Genomic DNA, 23,348 nt, shown 5'->3' with positions numbered 1-23,348 from the left:
ACACAAAATTAAGAAAAATATATATGAAGTATACATATGTATGATACTATTGGAATTCATTGGTGTGCTACGATAATTTGTAACTTCACCAAGTAAATGAAAAAAAAAGTCTTCTTTTTCATCTAAACGAGATGTTTCTTGTTCGTGTATTTGCAAAGCAAAAGAGAAATGATTTTGATGTACTAGTGATCATGTGGGAAACTATTACAACAACTATGTCTTGATCGTTTCAAATAAATTAGGATCGGCTAAATTCTTATTTCGATATTTAAGCAGGTATCATATTATTATCATCATTAATAATAAAAGTATATTAAAAGCAATTCCCTAGCTATATAGATTATTTAAATAAGATACAATGAATTAAAGTTTCACAATAATAATCGTGATCACGATGAAAATTTTCTTTAATTCATTGTATCTTATTTTTAGTTTAGTATATATTGATACCACACAATTACAGGGCTTTTAAAACTATTTCCTTCTATGTAATTTTAAGTTTATCGACTATCCCATCCCCAATTTTCAGCACCTTCACTTAGTACCATAGTTTCATACTTACGGATCAATACCTCAATCTTGATAAAAAAATATATTCAAATCATCTCCAACGTAACGGCCTTCTCACATTTTATTCTCAATGTGTACTAGCTACACTTAAACCTTCTACGAATATAATCATTTTTAATATTTATCTAACTTAATAAGTCCACACATTTATTTTAGCATCTTCACAACACTCGTATTATAATATATTTATTGGACTTTAACAAACCAGCATGCATTCACTACCATATAATATAGCCTATCCATATGAGAAATTATTATTTCAAAAATTAATCTCTTGTACTAAAGTCATCGAACAACTAACTAGCTAGTCCACCTAATTTTTTTAATCCTCTGGATTAAAAAAAAAATGAACTACGTCTACGCTGGAGCTTCGATACAACTAGTGCTACGGTTCGATAGAGGATCACTTACAAATTAAATAGAAAATAATATTTTAGATCTCGTATAAAAATAAAAATCTCACAAAAAAGTAAACTAAAAGATCACAAAACCAAATCTTTCTGTTCAACCTTTTTTTAATTTCTTTCTCGAGCCCATAAAGTACAGCTGCACAGAGTTTCTAAATTTAAAGTTTTACGTAATTTGTTTTCGATATCAATGCATGTATGTTGGGGAAACTTGACCTCTTAAACTACTCAATTCATGCATCTAGTTATTCGAAATGAACTCCAATATTTATTTATAGTAGAAAAATAAATATTAATTACGAGACGTGTCCCTTTTATAATTAAGAATTTAATTAATCCACTGATTTTGCCACCTCTAAATTACAGTACACAATGGAGCTAGCTAGCTAGACACATGCAAGTAGCAGTAGAAAAATGGAAAAAAAACACTGGGAAATCATTGTACTTAACCCAAAAATTAATTAGCCAGATCATTATAGAGATCTTATGCATTTGTTGTTATGTAGTTCAGATCAGTAAATTAGTAGAATACATTTTTGTTATATATGAGGTTAATGATGAGACACAATATTCCTCACATAACACCAAAGTCCAAACTTAGCTTGTATGTACTGTTGCTAGGCTGTTATCATGCTGGTGAATGTGTCAAAAAGATCTCTCCAAGAAACTTCATCCTAATTATAAAAGCTACCACTGCAATAATAAAATAACGGTAACATATTCAGTATAATTTCACAAATAAAGTTAAGACAGAGGGTTGGGTATACACGTACTACTAGAAATAGAGATTTTCTCCCACCACAAATAAGTGAGAAGTTTATGTTATAAAATATAATTTTTTCACTCATTTCTCATGAACCAGATCACTAGGAAAACACATAATGGAAAACAAATTATCATTGAGATACCGGAAAGCTTTCTAATTTTTCCATGTGAAAACACTACTGTTTTTCCTTTTCTCATTAATTCAATAAAAAAATATTTAAATTTCAATAGGAAAATAGTGATTTTTAAGTTAGGACACATATCCTAATTACCATTGCCTTTGTAGGATAGGAGCTTATTTTCGATAGACCCTGCAAAATCATTTTTTTAGAAATGAAGGGGAAAAAATGCAAGAGTAAAAATTATGATAAAAGAAAAATACGTACATAAACAGTATATATAAATATTAACGATAATTAAAATAAAAGAAACATCGTAGCATATAAAATATTGTTAGCGTAATAGAATATAAAAGCTAACACTATTTAAATAAATCATCTGAATGGGTTAGTTGACAAGAAAGTTAATTTTTATTTTTCCTTTTTTCATCACTTATTTATTACTTTTTCTTGTAAATTTAAAAGTAATAAAAAGTTTTAACATTTTCCATGACAGCTAAGAGAGAGATATTATGAACGCTAGCTACTGTAAAGTTCTCAGCAATTTCCCCTACATTTTTTATTTATTAAAAGTTGAATATTATATAATATACTGAACAGAAGATTAAAGAATTTGAGTGCGCAGTAAAGTTGCTTAGTTTCATACATAATATTTTTACACGTTTGAATATATATAATATGTTTTCTTTTTAAAGTTGTTGAGAAAATGTATTAAAGTATATTATATTATAATCGTATATTCCAATTTTATAGAATTATCCTGTATACAAAAACTAAATGGGAACATAAAGAAACAAATAGGGCAGGTTTATAGTTGGCAAATTTGCTTTCTGATCTTGTGTCATGTTAAGAACGTTACGTATGTAGCTACCTGTTTAATTAACAGATGAAATTCTGTTAATCGAAAAATTACATTGTATTAAAAAATCAAATAAATGTGTATATAATTTTTTTTTATTTCTCTTGACATACATTTAAATCATGATATTTTTTTATATTTTTCTTAAATACTTATTTAAATTTATTACTTCATCACAGTCGTAAGTTAGCACATAGTCTTCATCAGGGCCGTCTTAACCACTAAGCCACTAAAGCCATCACTTGGGGCCTCATATTTTTGGGGCCCCAATTTAAATAAATATACTTATACATTTTACTTAAAATTATATGTATTTTTAAATTTTTTAAAAAAATGTAAGAAGTATAGAAAAACAACAAAATAGTTGTAAATTTTTCTCACTTTTCTAAGGGAATGAAACATTTTTTGAAAATAATTTCCTTAAGTGGGAAATTGTGTCTCCTTATTTATCTCCTAAAAATTTGACCTTATATTATTATTTACCTTATACTCATCTTTTTTATTATCCATTTTATTATTTTTATTCTCAATATTGAACTCTCTCCTTAAAAAAATGATTTATTGTTGCTTACAAGTTAAAAAAGAACAAAATTTGCTTTTGAGTGTCTTCTCCAAAATCTTAAAAAGTGCAACAAGCAATCATTATATTGAAAGAACGCGACACTATTTCAACATTATTATATCAACTTATCGAATTCGTGAGCCATGTTTTATTATTCTAACTTTATTTTATTATTTTTCTTGAACTTTTGATTTTGTTAATATTCTTAGTTAGTAAGTATATATATTCTCGTTTTAGTTATTATTAAGAGAAATAATACAAGTAGAAGATTATAATTTAATGAAAATACTCAATCAAATAAAAAGACTTGATTCTTTTCCTAATGCATATATTGTTTATAGAATAATGTTAACAATTCCTGTAACTATTGCCTCGGTCGAAAGAAGTTTTTCGAAACTAAAATTGATAAAATCTTATCTGAGATCAACAATGTGAGATTGAATGCAATAGCTATATTATCAATTGAAAAGGAATTACTAAAACAAATCAATTAGAAAACAGTAATAAATGATTTCACATCTAAAAAAGCAAGAAAAATAGATTTTAAATAGATATATACATGATTATTACTTTTTTTGAAAAAAAGAAATTAAAAAAATATTAGAATCCCTTTTTAAAATTTGGCTTTAGGCCCTAATCTTGTTGAATCGGCCCTGGTCTTCTTCCTTTGTCTCTTTTACTTTACTTTATCTTGTGTCCAAAGAAAAAGGACCATAATTGCCATGCCAACTACTTAGGTAAGGCCAAGTTTGGTCCACCCCCATTTTTTTTCTGTCGACATTTACACTATATTTTCCATGGAAAAGATTTATTTGCATTGAAACTATTACAATTATGCCAGCTCATACAATGACTTTATTAATGTATTAAATAAAAAATCGGGAGTTAGGGAGTGGTTTTGTAGACGAGGCGAAGTCACAATAATGAATACAAGTTCGATAAAACTCAGTAACGTTAATTTGAACTTCATATTTATAATTTAAAATTTTTAGCTCAGCTACTATTTGCTTAGAATTCAAATGAATCACTCAACACATCACAAAGACTTTGAATGTAACTAAGTGAAAAAACTAGATTTGTTTGGTTGACTGAGGATCTTGTTCTAATTGGGCCTCATATTAGTCTACAATTAGACTAATTCAATTCAACTTTTCATTGATGGGACAAGCTAGAAAAATGTATTTTCTCTTTGGAATATAATTTTGATGAAACTTACTCAGAAGACTCCAGGTCATTAACTAGAAATATCCTCAAAGTATTTAGTCATGAGTTTAATTATCACCTTTAAACTTTTAAATAATTGAATAAATCACATCAAACAGTACTATTTAAGTTCCTTTAATAACTCAATAATAAGTGTATATTTCAATACTACTTGTTTGGTATATACTTGCACGTGTTTGAATCATTTTAACCTTAGCTAATTAAAAATTGAAGTAATAATATATGTTGTTGTTTAAAATTTTATATTGTTAATTATAATTAAATTATAAATTTGTATATGAAAAATACATATTTTTATATTAATTGATTAGGTGTAAGAACATGTAATTACTTGTTTTGGGCCCTGCCCCTGCTCTTGTTTAAATGTTTCTGGGAGAAGCAAATGGTTGGGTCATTCAAGGCCTATCTAACCTTTTGTCTAATTGAATGTTATTGATTTTTGTATTTTAAATTTGAGGAATTGACACTGACATACAACTACTATACAACTACTATATACAATTGGCAACATATAGCCTAATATTAATTAGCAATTAATAGTCCAAAAAAAGGAAGCATGTAATAGCCTAAAAGGAATATAACTACTTTTTATAGTTTTTTTTAATCATGTGCAACCAACCAGCATTAATTAAGGAGATGTGGGATTATTTTTTCTTCCTTATTTTTAACTCCTATAATTAAGGAAGTTAGCTTTTCAGTTTCTTTAAATTCTCAAACTCAACTTTATTATCACTCTATTTTTCAAAAAAAATATTAAACCTAGTTTACAACAACATAAATATATATTTGATTGTAATTTTATAATTTATTTTTTTATCAACCGATAGTAATTAGTTTATTAAAAAACGGTTGCCTATTTTTAAGAAATGAAAAAAAAAATATTATTAATTAATCCAAAAAAAAAAGGTTATATCAACTTTTAAGGAAGGATTTTTTAAATTCTTTAATTAACTTATCAAAAGACGACGACTACTTTTAAGGTAAAAAAAAATATTATTAGTGTTCAATTAACGTGTATAATTATCAAATAATTGACAATAATTAATCAAATAATATAAGAGGCAATTGTTTTTATTAGAAACTGTAATAACACGTATGCAAAAATTATATAATAATTAAAGTTGCAATTACATAATGTATACATAAAAAAAATCCATATGTAAACACAAAAAATCATTCATTAAAATAGGAGTGTAAATTTTATTGATGAATACCATATTTGTAGCATGTATATATAAACTTATAATGTATACATAAGAATGTTACCAATAATTATAGGTTATAACTATAATGAATACAAGAACTAAGTTGATATGATAAATGTACAAATTAAATTTTATTCATAAATTGTACATGTGATTTTTGTTATGTATATGGTAACTGCACTATGTATACATTGGTTCGTATTCATCTATGTATTCATTGGTCTGTATTCACCTAATAAATTTATATACATTTATTCAAATTGAGATTGACATTTATTGGTATACATTGGTTTGTATTTATCAAAATCAACATTCTAATTTTTTACGAGGATCTTATGAGAACATTTATTACCCATGAAATTGAAAACAAAAATTCCAAATACTATAACTTGAACTTTTACCAAAAAAAGTTAATTTTTTTAATTTCACAAATCACGAAATTTCAAAATTAAGTGGAAAAAAACACTACATAATTATATATTAAAAGAAGATTTTAGGAGGACCAATGGATAAACATACATCCGATTTGCATAAACAAAGTAAATTAAGGAGAATAAGAAAAAAATTAGAAGAGCAACAAATATACTTATGAAAAAGATTTTCAAATGAAAATAAAAAAAAAAAGGATTAATAACCCTAATTTTCACAAAAACAAAATTGAAAAAACTTCAATTTCACAAATCATGAAATTCAATAATTAATTGGACAAGAACAAAATTATATATAAAATATTCCTATTAGAAGTATCCATGAATAAATATATTGTTATATATGATTTTCATAAACAAAGTGAATTAAGGAGAAGAATAGAAAATTTGGGAGAGAAACAAATATACGTATAAAAAGAATTCTAGAAAGAAAATAAAGGAGATAAAAAAGAGAATAAATCTATTTTAAAACGGTTGACAAACAAAAAGGAGAGATAAAAAAGGAATAATAAAACAATAAATTTTACCTTTTCAAGAAAAAAAAAAGGAGCAATCAAACGTGTTTAGAGAAAAATAAGGGAAACAAAAATACATTTTTTAAGAAAAAGCAAAATAACTATTGAATGCCAAATAAATAAAAGAAAGTCCTTTTTTTGCCAATAAATTATAAATGGACTATTTTTTGCCAATTTAGTCTATAGATTGTCATGCTGTGCCATTTATTAGTCTTTTTTTTTGTTCTTATTTCTTCTTCTTTTTTAACAAATAATTGTGGGTCAAAGTATATTTAAACTATATGACCTAATTTTGCAAGACCAAGGTTTATGAAACTTTTTTTGTCCGACATAAATTATGTAATATCTATCTAATTCGAAAAATATAAATTCAGAGAACTGTTACCTCGTCCGACATAAGTTGTGTAATATCTAATTCACAAGGCATAAGTTTACAGAAATTTTGTTTTGTCCGGGAAAAGTTTTGTAGGAATTAAGGCATAGCTTTATGGGTTCTAAAATGACATAAGTTCATAGGAACTAAATTATTTTTATATTTTTTGGTTTTTAATTTTTGGATTAATTATAGAAATCTCACGTTTTAGTTTACTTATTACCACTATCCCCTATAAGTTTTACAAATCTCCAAAATCCGTCATTTTCACGCATCAGATTAGTGTATCTCGCGAATCAGATTAATGTATCAGCGCATCAGATTAGTGTATCTCGCGCATCAGATTGGTGTATCATTTATAAAATGTACATCAAATTAGTGTATCATGTATAAAATGTAATGTATCTTACTTAACGATTAATGTATTTCACGCATCAGATTAATGTATCAACGCTTATATTATTGTATCCATTTGAGGGATTTCTGTAATTATAAACTTTTAAGGGATAGATTGTAATTTTGCCTTAAAAGTATGTGATTTCTGTAATTTGCCCTTAATTTTTGTCCTTATCGTAAAGTATGACCTGTGTAGGGCCACTCTTTATTTTTTGTGTCCGTAACACAGTGGGCTTAAGTTTCAAATTATTGAATTTAATCCACTAAGCTAACATGGACATAATTTAAATAGTAGCCTAAATGGGTCATTTTTTTTGCGAATGCCTACTCTTTTAAGTTTTGTAATAGCCCAAATGAAAAATGTAGGACCAACTTTATATTGTTCAGACCAAATCTTATTTATGAGATAGCAATAAAATTTAGATAGATTTTGTTTTATGACACTCTTAAAATATTTCCTATTTAATAAACCTTGGGTAGTAATTTAATCAAATGGCTATGTTAAGTGATCAACCTGCCTAACAGTTCTTAGAAAAATGACATTATTGTTTATTTCCTTCTTGCATAGTTACTTGATAATGTTGTTTGTTTATACCTAATCAACTAGACAAAGAAACTTATACTTATATTTAGCAGCCTAACACAATTATTAGATTTATTATATATTTATGGTCCAACAGAAATAAAAGGATTGGTTCCATATTTTGGTGTAAGTCAACTAATTCTCAACCATTATAGAGTGAAAAAGACCTCTCCTCTAAGCAAATCCAATATGGAAATTTTTGTTTTCTTTTGGATTAGTCAATTCAATATTGTGAAAGTTTTTAGTGGAAAAGAACAGACTACTCTCAGGGACAGAGCTAGAAGTCCGAGTATGAATTTTTAGAATTCAATAACTTTTGATCAAATAGTATACTTGTATCAAGAAATTTATTAAACATGTACAAATATTAAGTTTGGAACCCATTTATTAACACTTGAAATCATAATTATAAAATTCAGAATTCATAAAATTAAAATTTTGGCTTCGCCTGTGCACACAATTAATTGTCACTCAATAGACTAAGTTCCATTTGGTGCTATCACATTATTTTTCAATTTTGGTGCTTTTCCTAGTTAGGTCATTTGGAGATTTTAGTGTTATTCTACCTTCCAAACAAGCACTAATGATGCCAATTAAGAAAAAATGAAGAAGGGTTCTCTTTCTTTTTTGTCCTTAAAAAAGAAGAATTAATGTAAATAACTGTCTAAAAAATATTAGAAGGGTGTATATATTTATAATTCATATATAATATGTGTATAATTATATATAACCAATATATAATTTATGTATATCGGTTTTTTTAAAAAAGTAAATAGTAAATCCTGATATTTGTATAAAGATCGTATGCAATAATTTACATGTTTATTGACTCAGTTTGTTCCCCAATTTCTACTCCACCTAATTATATCATAATTTTACCAAGTTATGTAAGGCTTAGAAAATATTACCTTTAGCCAAGTCAATAGACTCTTTATGAGTAATTGTCTAATTTGCAATTGACTTTTGAATTAATTGAAGTCTTAAACACACGGTAAACCAAAAATACACTTTTTTTTTTTTTGGATATTTTAAGTTGAGACTGAGTAAATCTCAAGAAAAGTTCTAAAAAACGTATAATTTTTGGTGGGTTTGAAAAAAAAAACAGTTAATTGGGGATAATTACTCTTTATATTTGGAAAATAACTAAATAAAAATCTTAATTTCTTTTTAAGTCACACAACACATATGAGCTAGAAGAAATTTCATTTATTTTAGTACATTCTCCTGGATTAGCAAATCATTATCGTGGTTGGGACCTAGAAAATCTGAATATTGATTCGTCTCTATCCAAATATGTTTAATGTTAGGTTTTATTTGCTTCTAACAAATATTTAAATTGTTCAATTAGTACTCTAAGAAAATAATGTTGTATGTCATCTTCTTTGATAAACTTGGCAACACACGAATAATATAATGTGTATATCCCTATTTTTTTTTTACTAATTTTAGCCCATGACATTCATTTTTGGGAAAATTGTATATACTAGCAAACTATTAATTCAAATTAAATGCTATAAATATAGTTTGATTTAATTGTAACTCATAGCAAACTGTTGCTATTTCACCTCTCTCCTGGTGAATCTCGCTAGCCACTCTCGTTCTCTCCCTCGCCTCTCTCGTTTTTTATACAAACGCAAGTGTATAAAGCGCGTTTGTGTTTGTATAAGGCGAGAGAAAATTGTATATATACATATACTTTCGTTCCCCTCTCCCAGATCTCGCTCGCCACTCTCCCAGATATCGCTCTCTCACTCGCCTCTCTTACTTTATACAAAAAAATGCAAATTATATAAACTGCGTTTGTGTTTGTATAAAGTGAGAGAAAATTGTATATATACATATATTTTCGTTCCCCTCTCTCCCCTCTCCTAGATCTCGCTCGCCACTCTCCCAGATCTCGCTCACTCGCCTCTCTCCCAGATCTCGCTCACTCGCCTCTCTCACTTTATACAAAAACGCAAATGTAAAAAATGAGTGAAAATTGTATATATACATATATTTTTATTCCCCTTTCTCCCCTCTCCCAGATCTCGCTCGCCACTCTCCCAGATCTCGCTCCTCACTCGTCTCTCTCACTTTATACAATTGATCTTTTTGTATATGTATACCAAAGCAGATTATACAACTGTTTTTTTTGTATATGTATAGTGAATTATACATATATATATTTGTTATGGAGTGCAATTATGCAAACTTTGCTATAGCATACAAATATGAATTTTGTGTTTGCTATATGTGAAAGTTGCTCTTCATTTTTCCTCCCCACGACAATTGAAATAACGTAATTCATTACGTATCAAAAGACTTCTCAATTTTTTATTTTTAATTAAACAAATACTCCCTCCGTCCACAATTGTTTGGCAGGTATACTAAAAATAGATGTCCAAAATTAATTGTCAATTTAAACAATCAAGAAATAATTAGTCATTTTTTTCCAATTTTGCCCTTAATGATAGTGTAGTTCAATCGAAAAGTTATGTGGACTTTTGGTATTCTTGGTATTGTAGGGTTATATTAGTCAAATTACACCTTGTATTAAATTTTCCTTGAGGGATGTGCATGACCTTACCCTGACAAACAATTATGGACGGAGGGAGTAGTTCTTTTTTTTGGGACCGGAAAATGAAAATGTGTGTGCTAGTCAAATAAAATGTTTTTTCTATTTCCCACCCGATGTTTGAAGTCCGTATTGAAATCCCAACTAATCGCGCACTACAGTCTGCAAGGTCTCTATTCAAAGGGGTGACTCTCCCAATAAGATTTTCTCCATATTTAAGGCTCGAAATTCGAGATCTCTAATTAAGAAGGAAGCAGTCTAACCAACACCACAATCCGTTTCGATCAAATCAAATGTTTAATAACCCATTACAAGAATAGCACCAGTAATATCCATTACAAAATAGTTGGTAGAGTTTAGAAGTTTTTATCACGTTTCAACGACTAATGGAATGTCACGATAGAGGTTTCATTGACTTTTTACTAGTTTAACATTCTAGATAGGTAGTATTTTTTTAGTTTTTAGTTTTTTTTTTGTTTGTAAAAATAATAATTCAACATATTGTTCCTATTAAAATTCTTATGTAATTAGGTATATTTTAATGTTCTTATCAACTACAGTACTTTAGACAAATAACATGTATAATATTGGCAAAACATGGAAGATATGTATGGTATTTAAACTTAAAAGGCATAAAATTTAGATTGTAGTGACACATTTTAAAATTATACAAGTCTAGACACAGAATTAAAGAGATCATTATCATAGCCAGGTTGTGCTATTATATTTGGTATTATAGTTAGAGATTGATATCGATGATAAATATAGTGAATTAAAAATAGACACAGGAAGTAGCATCTAGTTAAATTTTTGTTATGTGTACTTACAAATGATAATACTTACATCATTTAATGGAGAAAACGAACTTAATTTCATTGCTTGTGCCTTAAATTAAGCAGCTAATTTTGAGGCAAATTTAATTGTTACACTCACTGATCACATGAAATTAAAGACACTACTTAATGAATCTCTCATGGAAGCGAAGTACAAGAAATCTCAGACAAGGGTCTTAATTTCCCCATGTGCATTTGTTCTTTTCTTCACAAATTAGTAGACAATATGCTTTTGAGTTTTTCCCCTTACCCACGTTTAGAGTAAATCTTCAATTTGTATTTTGATTATTATGTTCCTTAATTATCTATCTATTTCTCCTTAATTATTAAAGTTAATTTTGAATGTCAAAGACTTGTTTATGATGTATTATTTATTTGAAATGCAACATCTAGCTACAATATGTAGTTCGTTGATTTTAATGAATCAAAGGATATAGTTGATGAAAATGATCTTATATTGGATCAGGATGAGAATCTTGTGCTCTTTATAATATTTGGACAATTCAAAACCCTTTGAGTTAGTTTTTAAAAAGCGAGTTAGACTCAAAATTTAATTTAATACATGATATCAAAGTCAAACATATTAGGTCCGGTATGTGGGGCCTTGGACCATGTGGGGGTTGTAAGGATATGCCCGGTCCTTGAATGTCACACTCCATACCATATAGTGAAACTCCGAATAAAGAATATCCGGATTGAGGCGAGGGCTCTTTAATCTTTAATTATAAGATTTGGATAATTTTCTTTTTTTTGAACTAGCTTAAAACTTAATTTGACAAGTAATACAATTTGATGTGCCATATTATCCCCAACGTCCTTATGTGAGCAATGACTTGTGCCTAGTGGGTTTTTATTGAGTATTAATTACTATATATACAAACTAACTCTGATCAGTATATATAAATTATCAAAATAAAATGCAAGATACAAACTAAATTATCAATATATAAATTTATTGGTGCTTATTAAATCAAAATGTTATTTAATGAATTAAAGTAGTTTATGTTAACTATGAGAACAAGGTCTCACATGGATGGTAAAGAGCATTTCGATGCATAAAGCATTTTGTGTTAGCAAAATTTAAAGAGGGCCGTATTTTAAGGAATGTGATGTAGACCGTCTACCCAATTCAGACATTAGTGATTAGTAACTACTTTCACAAATTAAAGACTATAGATCACACAAAAATAACTTTATTGTTGCTTCAAGATTCTTCTCAAAAAAGTCTCCTCCTATTGATAGTATGAAAAAAACCAAACAATATCACGCAGTGGTGCTAATTATATTCCCTTGTAGTGGTTGTCATTTCCTTTATTAGTTTTATTACTTCATGTTCTTTACTAATTTCAAGATTTGTTAAAACTTAAGGCATAAATGAGTATCATATGTCGAATTAAATTTCTTCTGTAATAATGGGAGACACGTAGCTTACTTATACTGGCACTATTGAGAGAAGTTCTATATATATTAAGGATAAGGGTCTGAAAAACACCTAAACTTTGGTCGAATTTGTTGTTGCGATACTAAACTTTCATGAGGACCTATTACCTCCCTAGACTATTTAATACCATATTTTAAACATATATATTTGCCCACGTGGACATAAAAAATATTGCAAAATTATAAATAGTACTGTGTCCACGTGGACACATATATACCTTTAAAATACACTATTAAATAGTTCAGGGGGTAAAAAATACGGTATTAAATAGTCTAGGGAGGTAATAGGTGCTCATGAAAGTTTAGTATCGCAACAGTAAATCCGACCAAAATTGAGATATTTTTCAGACCCTTATCCCTATATATTAGTATTAAAGTTTTGTGGTTTTTTCTGTCCTTTCTTCTCCTTTTTTTTTTCTTTGGATATGGGACTAGTATTGCTAGAGCTTAGTACCCAAAACCCCCAACTATGAATAATAATGGAAACTAATTACAGCATATAAATGCCATTAAAAAAGCCAAAAGCTTAACCCCCACCAAGCTCAGATAATAATTATCTGATACACGTGCTAGTGAAAAATAACAAGTAATTTATTAAATTAGTCGAGATACATACAAGATGATTATGATATCACATGAATTATTTTAAAAAAAACATGCGATCAATAAATTTATTGTGCTTCTCTATGTTTGAGAGTGCGAGACACGACTATGCCTGTGCTTTGGCATAATGTTGGAGCTACAAAGTGTAAATAGAAAATGAAAAAATATGATTTTGCTTCATATTCGCATTTCTCTAGATTATCAATAATATCTTTTAAACTTCGTTATTTTTTATAAAGCCTTTCACATTTTCTTTTATATTGTGATGTGAGATTCGTCTAAAGTATCATCATATGTTCTCCTTCTTCAAAAATGTATTAGCCTAAAAACCTGTTAGTCCTTCCTCTTAACTCGCTACCCTCATTGGTCCTCCTCTATCATGAATGTCACATTAATTATTTAATATAAACGCAAAATACAAATAATTTTATTTCCACAACAAGGTCACTCAAGCTTTGACGTCTTGCAGATGAAAAGGTATAAAGTATTTTATTTTATTTTAAAAAAAAGAGGGCCCAAGAGTCACGGGAACTCAAAGAGAATAGGTGAAGTAAAGAATGCAAGGAGGTTGCTTTTTTCTTGCTAATTTGTACTCTCCCTAGTGAAAAGATGCAATTATGTAATGCCACCTTTTTTTCTTCAAATCGAGTCTTCCGCGTAGTAGGTGTGAGTTCAATATATATCTAGAAATGGTTACACTGCTTCTAATTAATTAATTCGTATTAGAAAACTAACTTTCACAAAATACTTACTCCTTAAAATTAAAAATAATAATATTCAAACTGAAAAAAAGATGTTTTTAGGCTGTTATACCTATAGCTAAAGTTGAATCCATATTTGGAATTGATCTAAAATGATAATGGTGACAGATCAAGCCAAGCAAAACCAATTATGAGATTCAGGTACGTAATTAATTACAAATTTAGAGGCATTAATGGTTTCTTACAAATAAAGGAGAAAAATCCTGCAAGTATGTAAACAATTGTTTTTATTATTAATAATAGTCCAACTTTGATGACATTAGATATATAGATATTAAAATTGATAAATGGTCCATACCATTATACAAAAATCATAATTATAAGCATATGTGAAAACAAATAGCAAGTCTAGTGCACATTGGCTTCCCATGCTTAGTACATACATTGCTTTTGGACATCACATTTTGCACATAATATAATGAAAAAAGATAGTTATTTCAACAAGATTATATATATATACCAGAACGATAAATCTACGTTATTGCTCTTTTTATATAAATTCTAATTATTGATAATGACTCACGCAAAATATTACGTATGTATGAGCGCATTTAGACGCAATAGCTTTGATATAGCTAATATTTATAATTATATCATGCTATTAATTTTTAATATTTTCAGTTTTTTGGTCCCTATCTAACTTCAATTCCTTAATAACAACATATATATTAATTATAAACATTTCTATGTCATTCTTATATATTCACCACGAAGATAAATAAATAAAAAGAAAATATTATTGTGTGTCATGATTCCGTTATGTGTCTATATTTTTGGAAAGACTTTACAACTTGTGTATTATTTCATACAAAATATTTACAGGATTCTTACCTCTTATAGGTGTAAAATAACTTCTTACATAGTTCCATTACTAGTGGATTTTTTTAAATATATATATATACACATATATAGGTTCCTTGTTGGATATAAAATAGAAAGGATAATGCCAATTTTTCTTGTGATGATAACATAGACGTATTCTAAGGCATACATCATGTCAATTACTAAGATGGATATTAAATGCAACTAATAGCTTATATCATCTTGAGATCTGTTTTTATTCTGCTCCCCCTTAAATATTCGTTTTTATTTTCAAATATTTTATTACCATTTGAGGGAGGCTAATATATAATACTTATAGAAAGTCAAAGACAGAAACAAGCAACTCTAAATTATGATTGATATTGTATGCAGGTGTTTATATTTAATGACTCTTATTGTAATTTGGCTTTAAGCATTCTAATTTTTTATTTAGACGTAAAAAAAAATAGATGAAACAAATGAAAGTTTTAAATGAGACTTTTTTTAAATAGGTTATGAATGTCACAAGTTGATTTAACATAGAATCACTAAACTTTTATCTATTACAACGGCAAAGTGTAACTAATCTAATTATGTGATAGTATTTCATATTCATCAATTTTTAATATGATTTTATTTGCGTATATAATGAATTACGCAAAATATTATTATCGTTAATTCAAATAATTGTACATTTCACGTATGTTAATTTCTACACCTCTGGATCTAAGTATAGTCAAGATTTTCTTAACTTAGAAAACTTATAATCAAGATTTTCTGTGGAAATTTATCCTAAAATTGGCACGTTTATTTGTTATATTTTGTGTAAAATTTTCAAATTTGACAGCTTGCTAATCCTCAACTATTTACATTGGAAGGAAAAGAAATTTATTTTACGCATTTCCTTATTTATTAATTTCTTAAAATTGGATTTTGATTTTCTTAGAACTGATCGATTCAATCTAAATAGTAGTATTAGTAGTAAATTACTATTTCTCGTTCAGTTTTACTTGTTTATTTTACTTGAAACAAATGTCTATTTTTAAATATTACTCCTTTTATTTCTTAACATTTAAATGATTTATAATAATTAAAAGTGATATTATGCCAAGTCAAACACCTACTACTAAATATGTAATTAGGATTTTGAAATTTAGAGTGTTTGATTTTTAGTGATGAATAAACATGAATAATTAGGTTACAAAGAGATCTACTAATCCTGTTTTGACCTTTCTTACTTGGTGTGTCTCATTGTAATGGGTCCATTATTCTCATCCCTATTTATTCTCACTCTTTTTTCTTTAAATTTTTTGATTCGCTATCCTGTATTCATATTAAAGTCCAACTAAATTTGAATTTGTACACAAAAATCCAACATAGGGCTTCCTAACAAAGGTGAATTCGTAATTCAGGAGGCTTGGACTCAAAATTTAATAAAGGATGAAATAATAGTACTTATCGATCCACCACAATCCGGATATGTTATTCTCACTCTTTGCTTAGTACCCAAAACCCCCAACTATGAATAATAATGGAAACTAATTACTGCATATAAATGCCATTAAAAAAGCCAAAAGCTTAACCCCCACCAAGCTCAGAGATTTCAACTTTCAAGAATCAAACACAGTTACGAATTCCACGCAACAAAGAATCAAAATCAGCCATACATATCAAAAGGGTGTCTGGGATTTTGTGTATTTTGGGTTCTTGAAAGAAAAGGGTGGTGTTGTTGAAGATGCAGAAGAAAAGATGGAGAAAAGTGTCTATTGTGCGCAAGATGTTAACTTTTGCAATAGCTGCAATAGCCCTTATGGCTCTTCTATATGTTCATGTCGAATTTCCTGCTTCAGAAGTTACCAAGTTGCCTGATAAACTTCCCACGGTACATTTCTTGAACTATATTGGATTTTCTCTATTTTTGCTCGTTATGACTTTCTTTCTTTTACTAATGGAATCGGTATCACATAGAACGAAATGGATATTGAAGATTCATATACCTGAAATCAGCTGAGTTGGTGTTGAGGTGTAATTTCTTGTTATGATTTATAGTATTGGGTCTGATAAAATTTGTATTTTTTTAGGTTTATTTGACTAAATTGTTGATCAATTGATGCAATATGTTAACGGAACTTAACTGAACTTGAAGAAAAAATAATGCAGGGAAGGCGAAAACAGGGTGAAATTATAAGCTAAGCTAGAAACTAGGGCTATTTCATTTCTCAAAAGATAAGGGATTTCAAGTGGGTTTATTTGTTGATCTAAAATAAGCTGTAACTATCAATGCTTACTAGAAATTCAATTGTATCATTAATTTTCTGGATTTTGTCAAAATTTTCCTGTTTTGTGGTGATGGTTGATGCTGAAAATACTTTTTCAGTATTTCTTTCATTTTGACATTTGTTCGCGGTTATGGTTGTCCTTCAAGGTTTAGGTACTGATCTGGGGTGTTTTATTGTTATAGCAACATGAATTTTCATCCCAAAAGTTGAGTAGAGAACGAAGCTGGATTCAAGAACTTGCCCCACCCCATTTGCCAAAGGCTCCTCTCGCTGCTCGCAAGGTTTTATACTCCCTCAAATATATATATTTCGATTTTATCTCTCAGCAACAGCATACCCTGTGTAATTCCACTTTGTGGGGGTATGGAAAAAATATTCTTTCTTAAATAAGTAAATTGAGTTTATGATGGAATTAGTGTTTGGTCTGGTATGATTTGACATATGTTTGTAGACATTCGACATAGGACTATGTAAATATGTAGTTATGCATATTTCATGTTCACTCCTTTAGATTTGACAGTTAGATGTTGCAAGTCGGAATGGGAGTTTGGAAAAGTTATGGAAACCACCCCCAAATCGCGACCATGTTCCTTGCGTTGCTGCAAGTCCATTATATACACGTAAGCAATTCCTTGTTCCCATACAATCCAATATTAGAGAGTAGCTTTGTGCTTTCTTGAATCAAATGTATATGATTTTTCTATGTTGCTTATCTTTATTTGCAATTTACCTCCAGTTCCTCCAGAGTCTCGAGGCTACCTGCTGGTTCATGCCAATGGTGGGCTCAATCAGATGAGAGCTGGGGTCTGTATTCCTTGCATCTCTGTTCCTTTTCACATATAAATGATGTCTGTTTCTCTTAAATTTCAGGATTATTATTTCCTTTTAGTATCATGCTCCACTGGAATATTTATGTTGTTGGACAATACACTAAATTTGAAGTATGTTTCAGACTGTTGAGGTCTCTCTTTATTTAAAGATCCAAATGACTAAAACATAAGTTTTGGAATTAATCCTTTACTAATTATTAGAAGTTAGGATTTGTTCTTTTGAAGGAAAGAAATTATTCAAGAAGTTTAGTGCTATGACTTAACTTCTTTCATTCATTTTTTTTGAATAACTGATGGCTGGTGATCATAACCCAAGCCAATCTATCACCAGGCACTACTTTTACTCTTGAGGAAATGAAGTTGTGTTTTGGTGGGAGGAGGATGAGTGGAAGTCTGTTATGTCAAATATGCATCTTTAATTACTCATAATCTAATTCAGTATGAGTTTCTTCAATGGATATGTCTTATGTCCCTTATTTCTAGCATTTGGTTTACATTTCAAATCTTCTAGAAGACAATTCATCTCCCCTAAACCAGTATACATGTTAATTCGTTTCTTTATAAGGTGATTGGTCCTTAATGAATATTTTTTTTGTTTTATTGTGGATTCATGAAAATTATGTCATCCATGTAAAGTTCTCACAGTGTATGCATAAAACATTTACTTGTCATTGTTTGGTGGCTTTTTGCTGAAAGAAAAGGTTGTTATATTGCAGATATGTGACATGGTTGCTGTTGCTCGTATCATAAATGCTACCCTTGTGATCCCTGAGCTTGATAAGCGCTCATTTTGGCAGGACTCTAGGTGCGTAGTGTCCTTTAGTGAGCAATTTCTTTTGTGGTTTCATATGCTCATTTTGAACTGTTAGTTGCAAGGGGATCAACATCCGTAAGGATTGTGTGTATTATACTTGCTGCATAAACTGGTAAAATTTATTCTTCTATGCCTGAATTGCAGCAACTTCTCCGATGTCTTTGATGAAGACCATTTTATTAATTCTTTGAAAAACGATGTAAATGTTGTCAAAAAGCTACCGAAGGGACTGGCATCTGCAACTAAAGCAGTTAAACATTTTAGGAGTTGGTCTGGTGTGGATTACTATGAGGAAGAGATTGCACGACTGTGGGATGAATACCAGGTACATAAAACGAATTTGTGTACCAAGCAAGCAATAATGTTCATTTGTAACTAATGGATGCAATCTAATCTTTTAGATCATTCGAGCTGCCAAGTCTGATTCAAGGTTGGCGAATAATAACCTGCCTCCTGATATTCAGAAGCTGCGGTGTCGAGCTTGTTATGAAGCCCTTCGATTTGCTCCCAAGATTGAAGCAATGGGAAAGGTTACCACTTATTGATGCTTAGTTCAAAAACATGTTCAAGTGTTTCGTTGCCTGATCTATTTCATTGATTCAACTTCTATTTACAGATGTTGGTTGATCGGATGAGATCATATGGCCCCTATATTGCTTTACATTTGCGATTTGAAAAGGACATGCTTGCTTTTAGTGGATGCACACATGATCTATCCCCAGAAGAAGCTGACGAACTGAAGGCAATTAGGTAGATTATTATGACGTATAGTTATTTGATAGCCAGAGCATGTGCTTGTGATTAATTGTTGGGTAAAATCTGACCTCTTCAAACAAAAGTTTGTCTGCTAAGAAGCAAGAACAGATTTTAACAGGTTGAACATCAACCATATGCTTTCATTTTGCTTGATTATTAGACACGTGTGAGAGGCCTAGCTCACTGGTCTCCTATTTTTGTTCCTGTGGGGTTCAATTGTATAGTAAACAAACTTTAAAACCACCAATTTCAAGAAGTTAGTTAAAAGAAAAAGGAACATTCACAAAGAAAAGGATCTCTGGATGCCATTCTGATTGGTACATTTCTTCTAAAAAGAAATCTATGATGTTGGTGCTTGTTTGTTTCTATGTGTAGTGATTGGCCTGAATTGGAGCCCTTCCCCTGTCACATCCACCAAGCTTTTAGAAATGTTCTCTCTTTACTTTTATTTGAATTAGTAGCATGCCATTGACTAGATTGTTTGAATTTGTAATCTGATGATGGTCATTTCATTATCTTGATCATTTGTAGGGAAAACACTACATGGTGGAAGGTGAAAGAAATTGACCCTGTAGAACAGAGAAGTAAAGGTTATTGTCCATTAACTCCAAGAGAAGTTGGACTATTCCTTTCCGGTCTTGGATTTCCATCAAACACTCCTATATATATTGCTGCTGGAGAGATATATGGGGGTGATTCCCATATGTCTGATATGTTGTTGCGCTACCCCTTATTAATGAATAAGGTATGCAAACCTTCCTTGGATTGTTGCTTAAAATGTCTTGGATGGTTTTTGTTAGTTAGATATCTCACATGATTGAGGATTTCTATGTAACTTCTAGTGGATTTTATGAATGTCCATGCCCATGAACTCAGAAGGTATGATAAGTGGTCAAAACTTGGAAGAATTTGAAATGAGCCTGTAGATAGTTTCAACACGATGAAATAATTTTGGTGTGGGCGCTATTGAACACATCATATCACCACCCGAGTTGATCCAAAAAAAAACACCCAAATTGGGCACATGACCCAGAACCTGATGGACTCGTTCATCAACCTCAAGGCAATACTTAATATCTTTAAACAAGCAATAGTGTCTCAACAACTTAAACATGATGATGAAAACAATAACCAACACTCAACTGTAAGTACATTGAGTCAAGTCCATTTAGTACACAACTCTAGAGTTATTTTACATTCAAATTAAACTAAACTAAAAGATAAAAATTGTTCCACGTAGACTAGTGGGGGGATCACATGAAACTAATTCAAATACTCGATGTGCTCAATTCTTGGCCTCAATGTCTGTATATGCATTTGAAAAACATAGCTAGTACAACTTAAGTTGGTCCAGTCAGCATAATAATCTGAACATTTCCTTAGAGTGAATTAGAATAAAAGCATCCACAAATTTTGCTAAATATTGATATTGTCATTCTTTATAGCAGTATGTGTGGATCTTTGTTTTTGTGTTATGCAAAAACAATTTGTGCTCATCAGCAAGTTAATAGAACAGAACAGGGAAAAGATAATAGAATTTGTTTTGGATCTTTTGAAAGATTCGTAAAATTTTAACTGTAATCTGTCATAAACAAATCAGGTTACTTGGATATCCATTTCAAGCTCTGTCAATATTTGAAATGGCAATTGTGGTGTCCCCATTGAGATGAGCGAAGTGTCTAAAAAACTTCAGCTATACTCACCAAATTAAATTCATTGTTTTTCAGTCAGGGAGTCCATCTTCTTGTTTGATGCTTCTTGAGATCCCAAAGAGACTTATTTGTTTAGTCTGTTCAGGTGCTGAATCTGCAGCATCAATATTGGCACGAACCAATTGTTTATTTACCTTTTTCGCTTTTGAAGTTTAATTGAATATCAATTTAGTGATTTCAATCTGCCAAGGTGTGTTCCTTCTGTTCTCGATCCCCAATGTATGAAGCAGATTTCCATAGAAGCCATATAATCTCAAAACAAAGTACTTCTGATCTATGTGATAGGCTCCGCTTACTTAAAGAGTGATTTGCATCTTTCTTGCAGGAAAAGTTGGCTTCTATTGAGGAGCTTGAGCCATTTGTCAATCATGCATCTCAATTGGCTGCCCTAGACTATATCGTGTCGATAGAGAGTGACATATTCATTCCTACGTACTCGGGAAATATGGCAAGAGCAGTTGAGGGGCATCGTCGATTTCTGGGGCATAGGAAAACAATATCTCCTGATAGGCAAGACCTCCTTTCTACACATGCTATATTCAGTATCTTTTAGTTCCCACTTAGTATTTAGTCTGCTTGGAGGATTATAACTATCTCCTGCTAATAATTTCCTTGTAATCACCAGGAGAACTCTTGTCCGGCTTTTTGACAAAATTGACCAGGGTACGATGAAAGAAGGGAAGAAACTGTCCAATCGCATTATTGAAACCCACAGGAGGCGGTATGTCAAATGTAGAGATTATTTTCTGTTTGTGAAATATAATCAAGGTGCTGATGAAGGTCCTGCTGATGTAGTGGTTATATATCTATATGAATTCTAACAGTTATCTGTTTGCAATTATTCTTGTCCTATCTTTCCGGAGTCTGATGATGCACTTTCTTTGTTGTGTGTTTGGGAAAGGCTTGCAACTGGATGTAGAAGTTTTTTCCTGGCCCTGGCCAGTAACGAGTGAAATCTTTTTCGCTTCCATTTTTAGAGATGAAAACTGAAATTACAATTTTGAGTACTGTTTACTACTTCTTCAGTAGATCTTTGAAACCTTGTGACAATTAGAGTGCCTCTTGGATCTCGGTTCTATTATGTTGTTCCATCTGCATTGCATAAACTCATTTTTCTTATGGTCATTAGATTGAAGATATGAGAACTTTTGCCAAGAACCAATACAATGGTATCTAATCTATTTTTTTTTAATTATTATTTTTAATTGTGCAGGCAAGGATCGCCAAGAAAGAGGAAAGGGCCAATTTCAGGTACAAAGGGAACGGATAGGTTTCGTTCAGAGGAGGCATTCTATGTAAATCCTCTACCAGACTGTTTATGTCGAAAGGAATCGTCATACATGAATAATTCTCAAAGTATCAGGTAGTTAAGATGAAAACACAAGACCCATGTGTTGCATTAGTGCTGCTGTTTCAGTCTTATTTTATTGACGCTGGAGCAGGCAACGAGCTGATTAGCATGCGAAATGTACATAAACAATGAGAAGAGATTGTTCCAAGTGACTTTATAGGTGTAGATGATTGAAGAAAATAGGTGTCTCCATTCAGCAGAGAGAGGAGTTTGATTGAGATGAGGCTTTCCATGAGGGGGAAGTTGATCAAGTCAAAATTAAGAGTATAAAATGTCACACTTGTATAGATGGAGGGTCTCATTATGGAGATGTCTGTTTTCTTATTTACATTTAGCTCTTTTTTTTCCTTCTTTTTTGGGTGTATCTGTTTATTCTTGACATTCTCAACAAAAGAAAGCTAATCAATTCAACTCTCCCCCTAATTAGTCTCTTTGTACATGGTACTTGGAATTGTGCAATTTATAAGTGCTACTTTTGACTTAAATACAGTTACTTGAGAGTTGAGACACATGATTGAAATAGTTAAATAGCAGTGCATATTTAACTGAACAACTATTTTCACAAATACCAAAGGTGAAGTCCATTTTCATCCTTTTTGATAACC

The 23,348-nt window shown here is 30.2% G+C and overlaps 1 protein-coding gene across 1 annotated transcript; it reads left to right on the top strand.

Annotated features, from left to right (window-relative positions):
* The first annotated feature begins 16,548 nt into the window (after nt 1-16,548).
* LOC125852382 (O-fucosyltransferase 7-like) lies at nt 16,549-23,157 on the top strand. Its single transcript, XM_049532124.1, has 12 exons — nt 16,549-16,883; nt 17,463-17,561; nt 17,801-17,900; nt 18,017-18,084; nt 18,827-18,915; nt 19,069-19,249; nt 19,326-19,454; nt 19,541-19,674; nt 20,212-20,425; nt 21,718-21,902; nt 22,018-22,113; nt 22,606-23,157. The coding sequence occupies exons 1-12, from the start codon at nt 16,737-16,739 to the stop codon at nt 22,757-22,759; spliced, it is 1,596 nt and encodes a 531-aa protein (XP_049388081.1). The 5' UTR covers nt 16,549-16,736; the 3' UTR covers nt 22,760-23,157.
* The last annotated feature ends 191 nt before the right edge of the window (nt 23,158-23,348 follow it).

This window comes from Solanum stenotomum, unplaced genomic scaffold (genome assembly GCF_019186545.1).
Source record: "Solanum stenotomum isolate F172 unplaced genomic scaffold, ASM1918654v1 scaffold34432, whole genome shotgun sequence".
In the NCBI taxonomy this organism is placed as follows: Eukaryota; Viridiplantae; Streptophyta; class Magnoliopsida; order Solanales; family Solanaceae; genus Solanum; species Solanum stenotomum.
The sequence above is the reverse complement of the archived record's forward strand: the minus strand, read 5'-3'. Positions and strand labels throughout refer to the sequence as shown.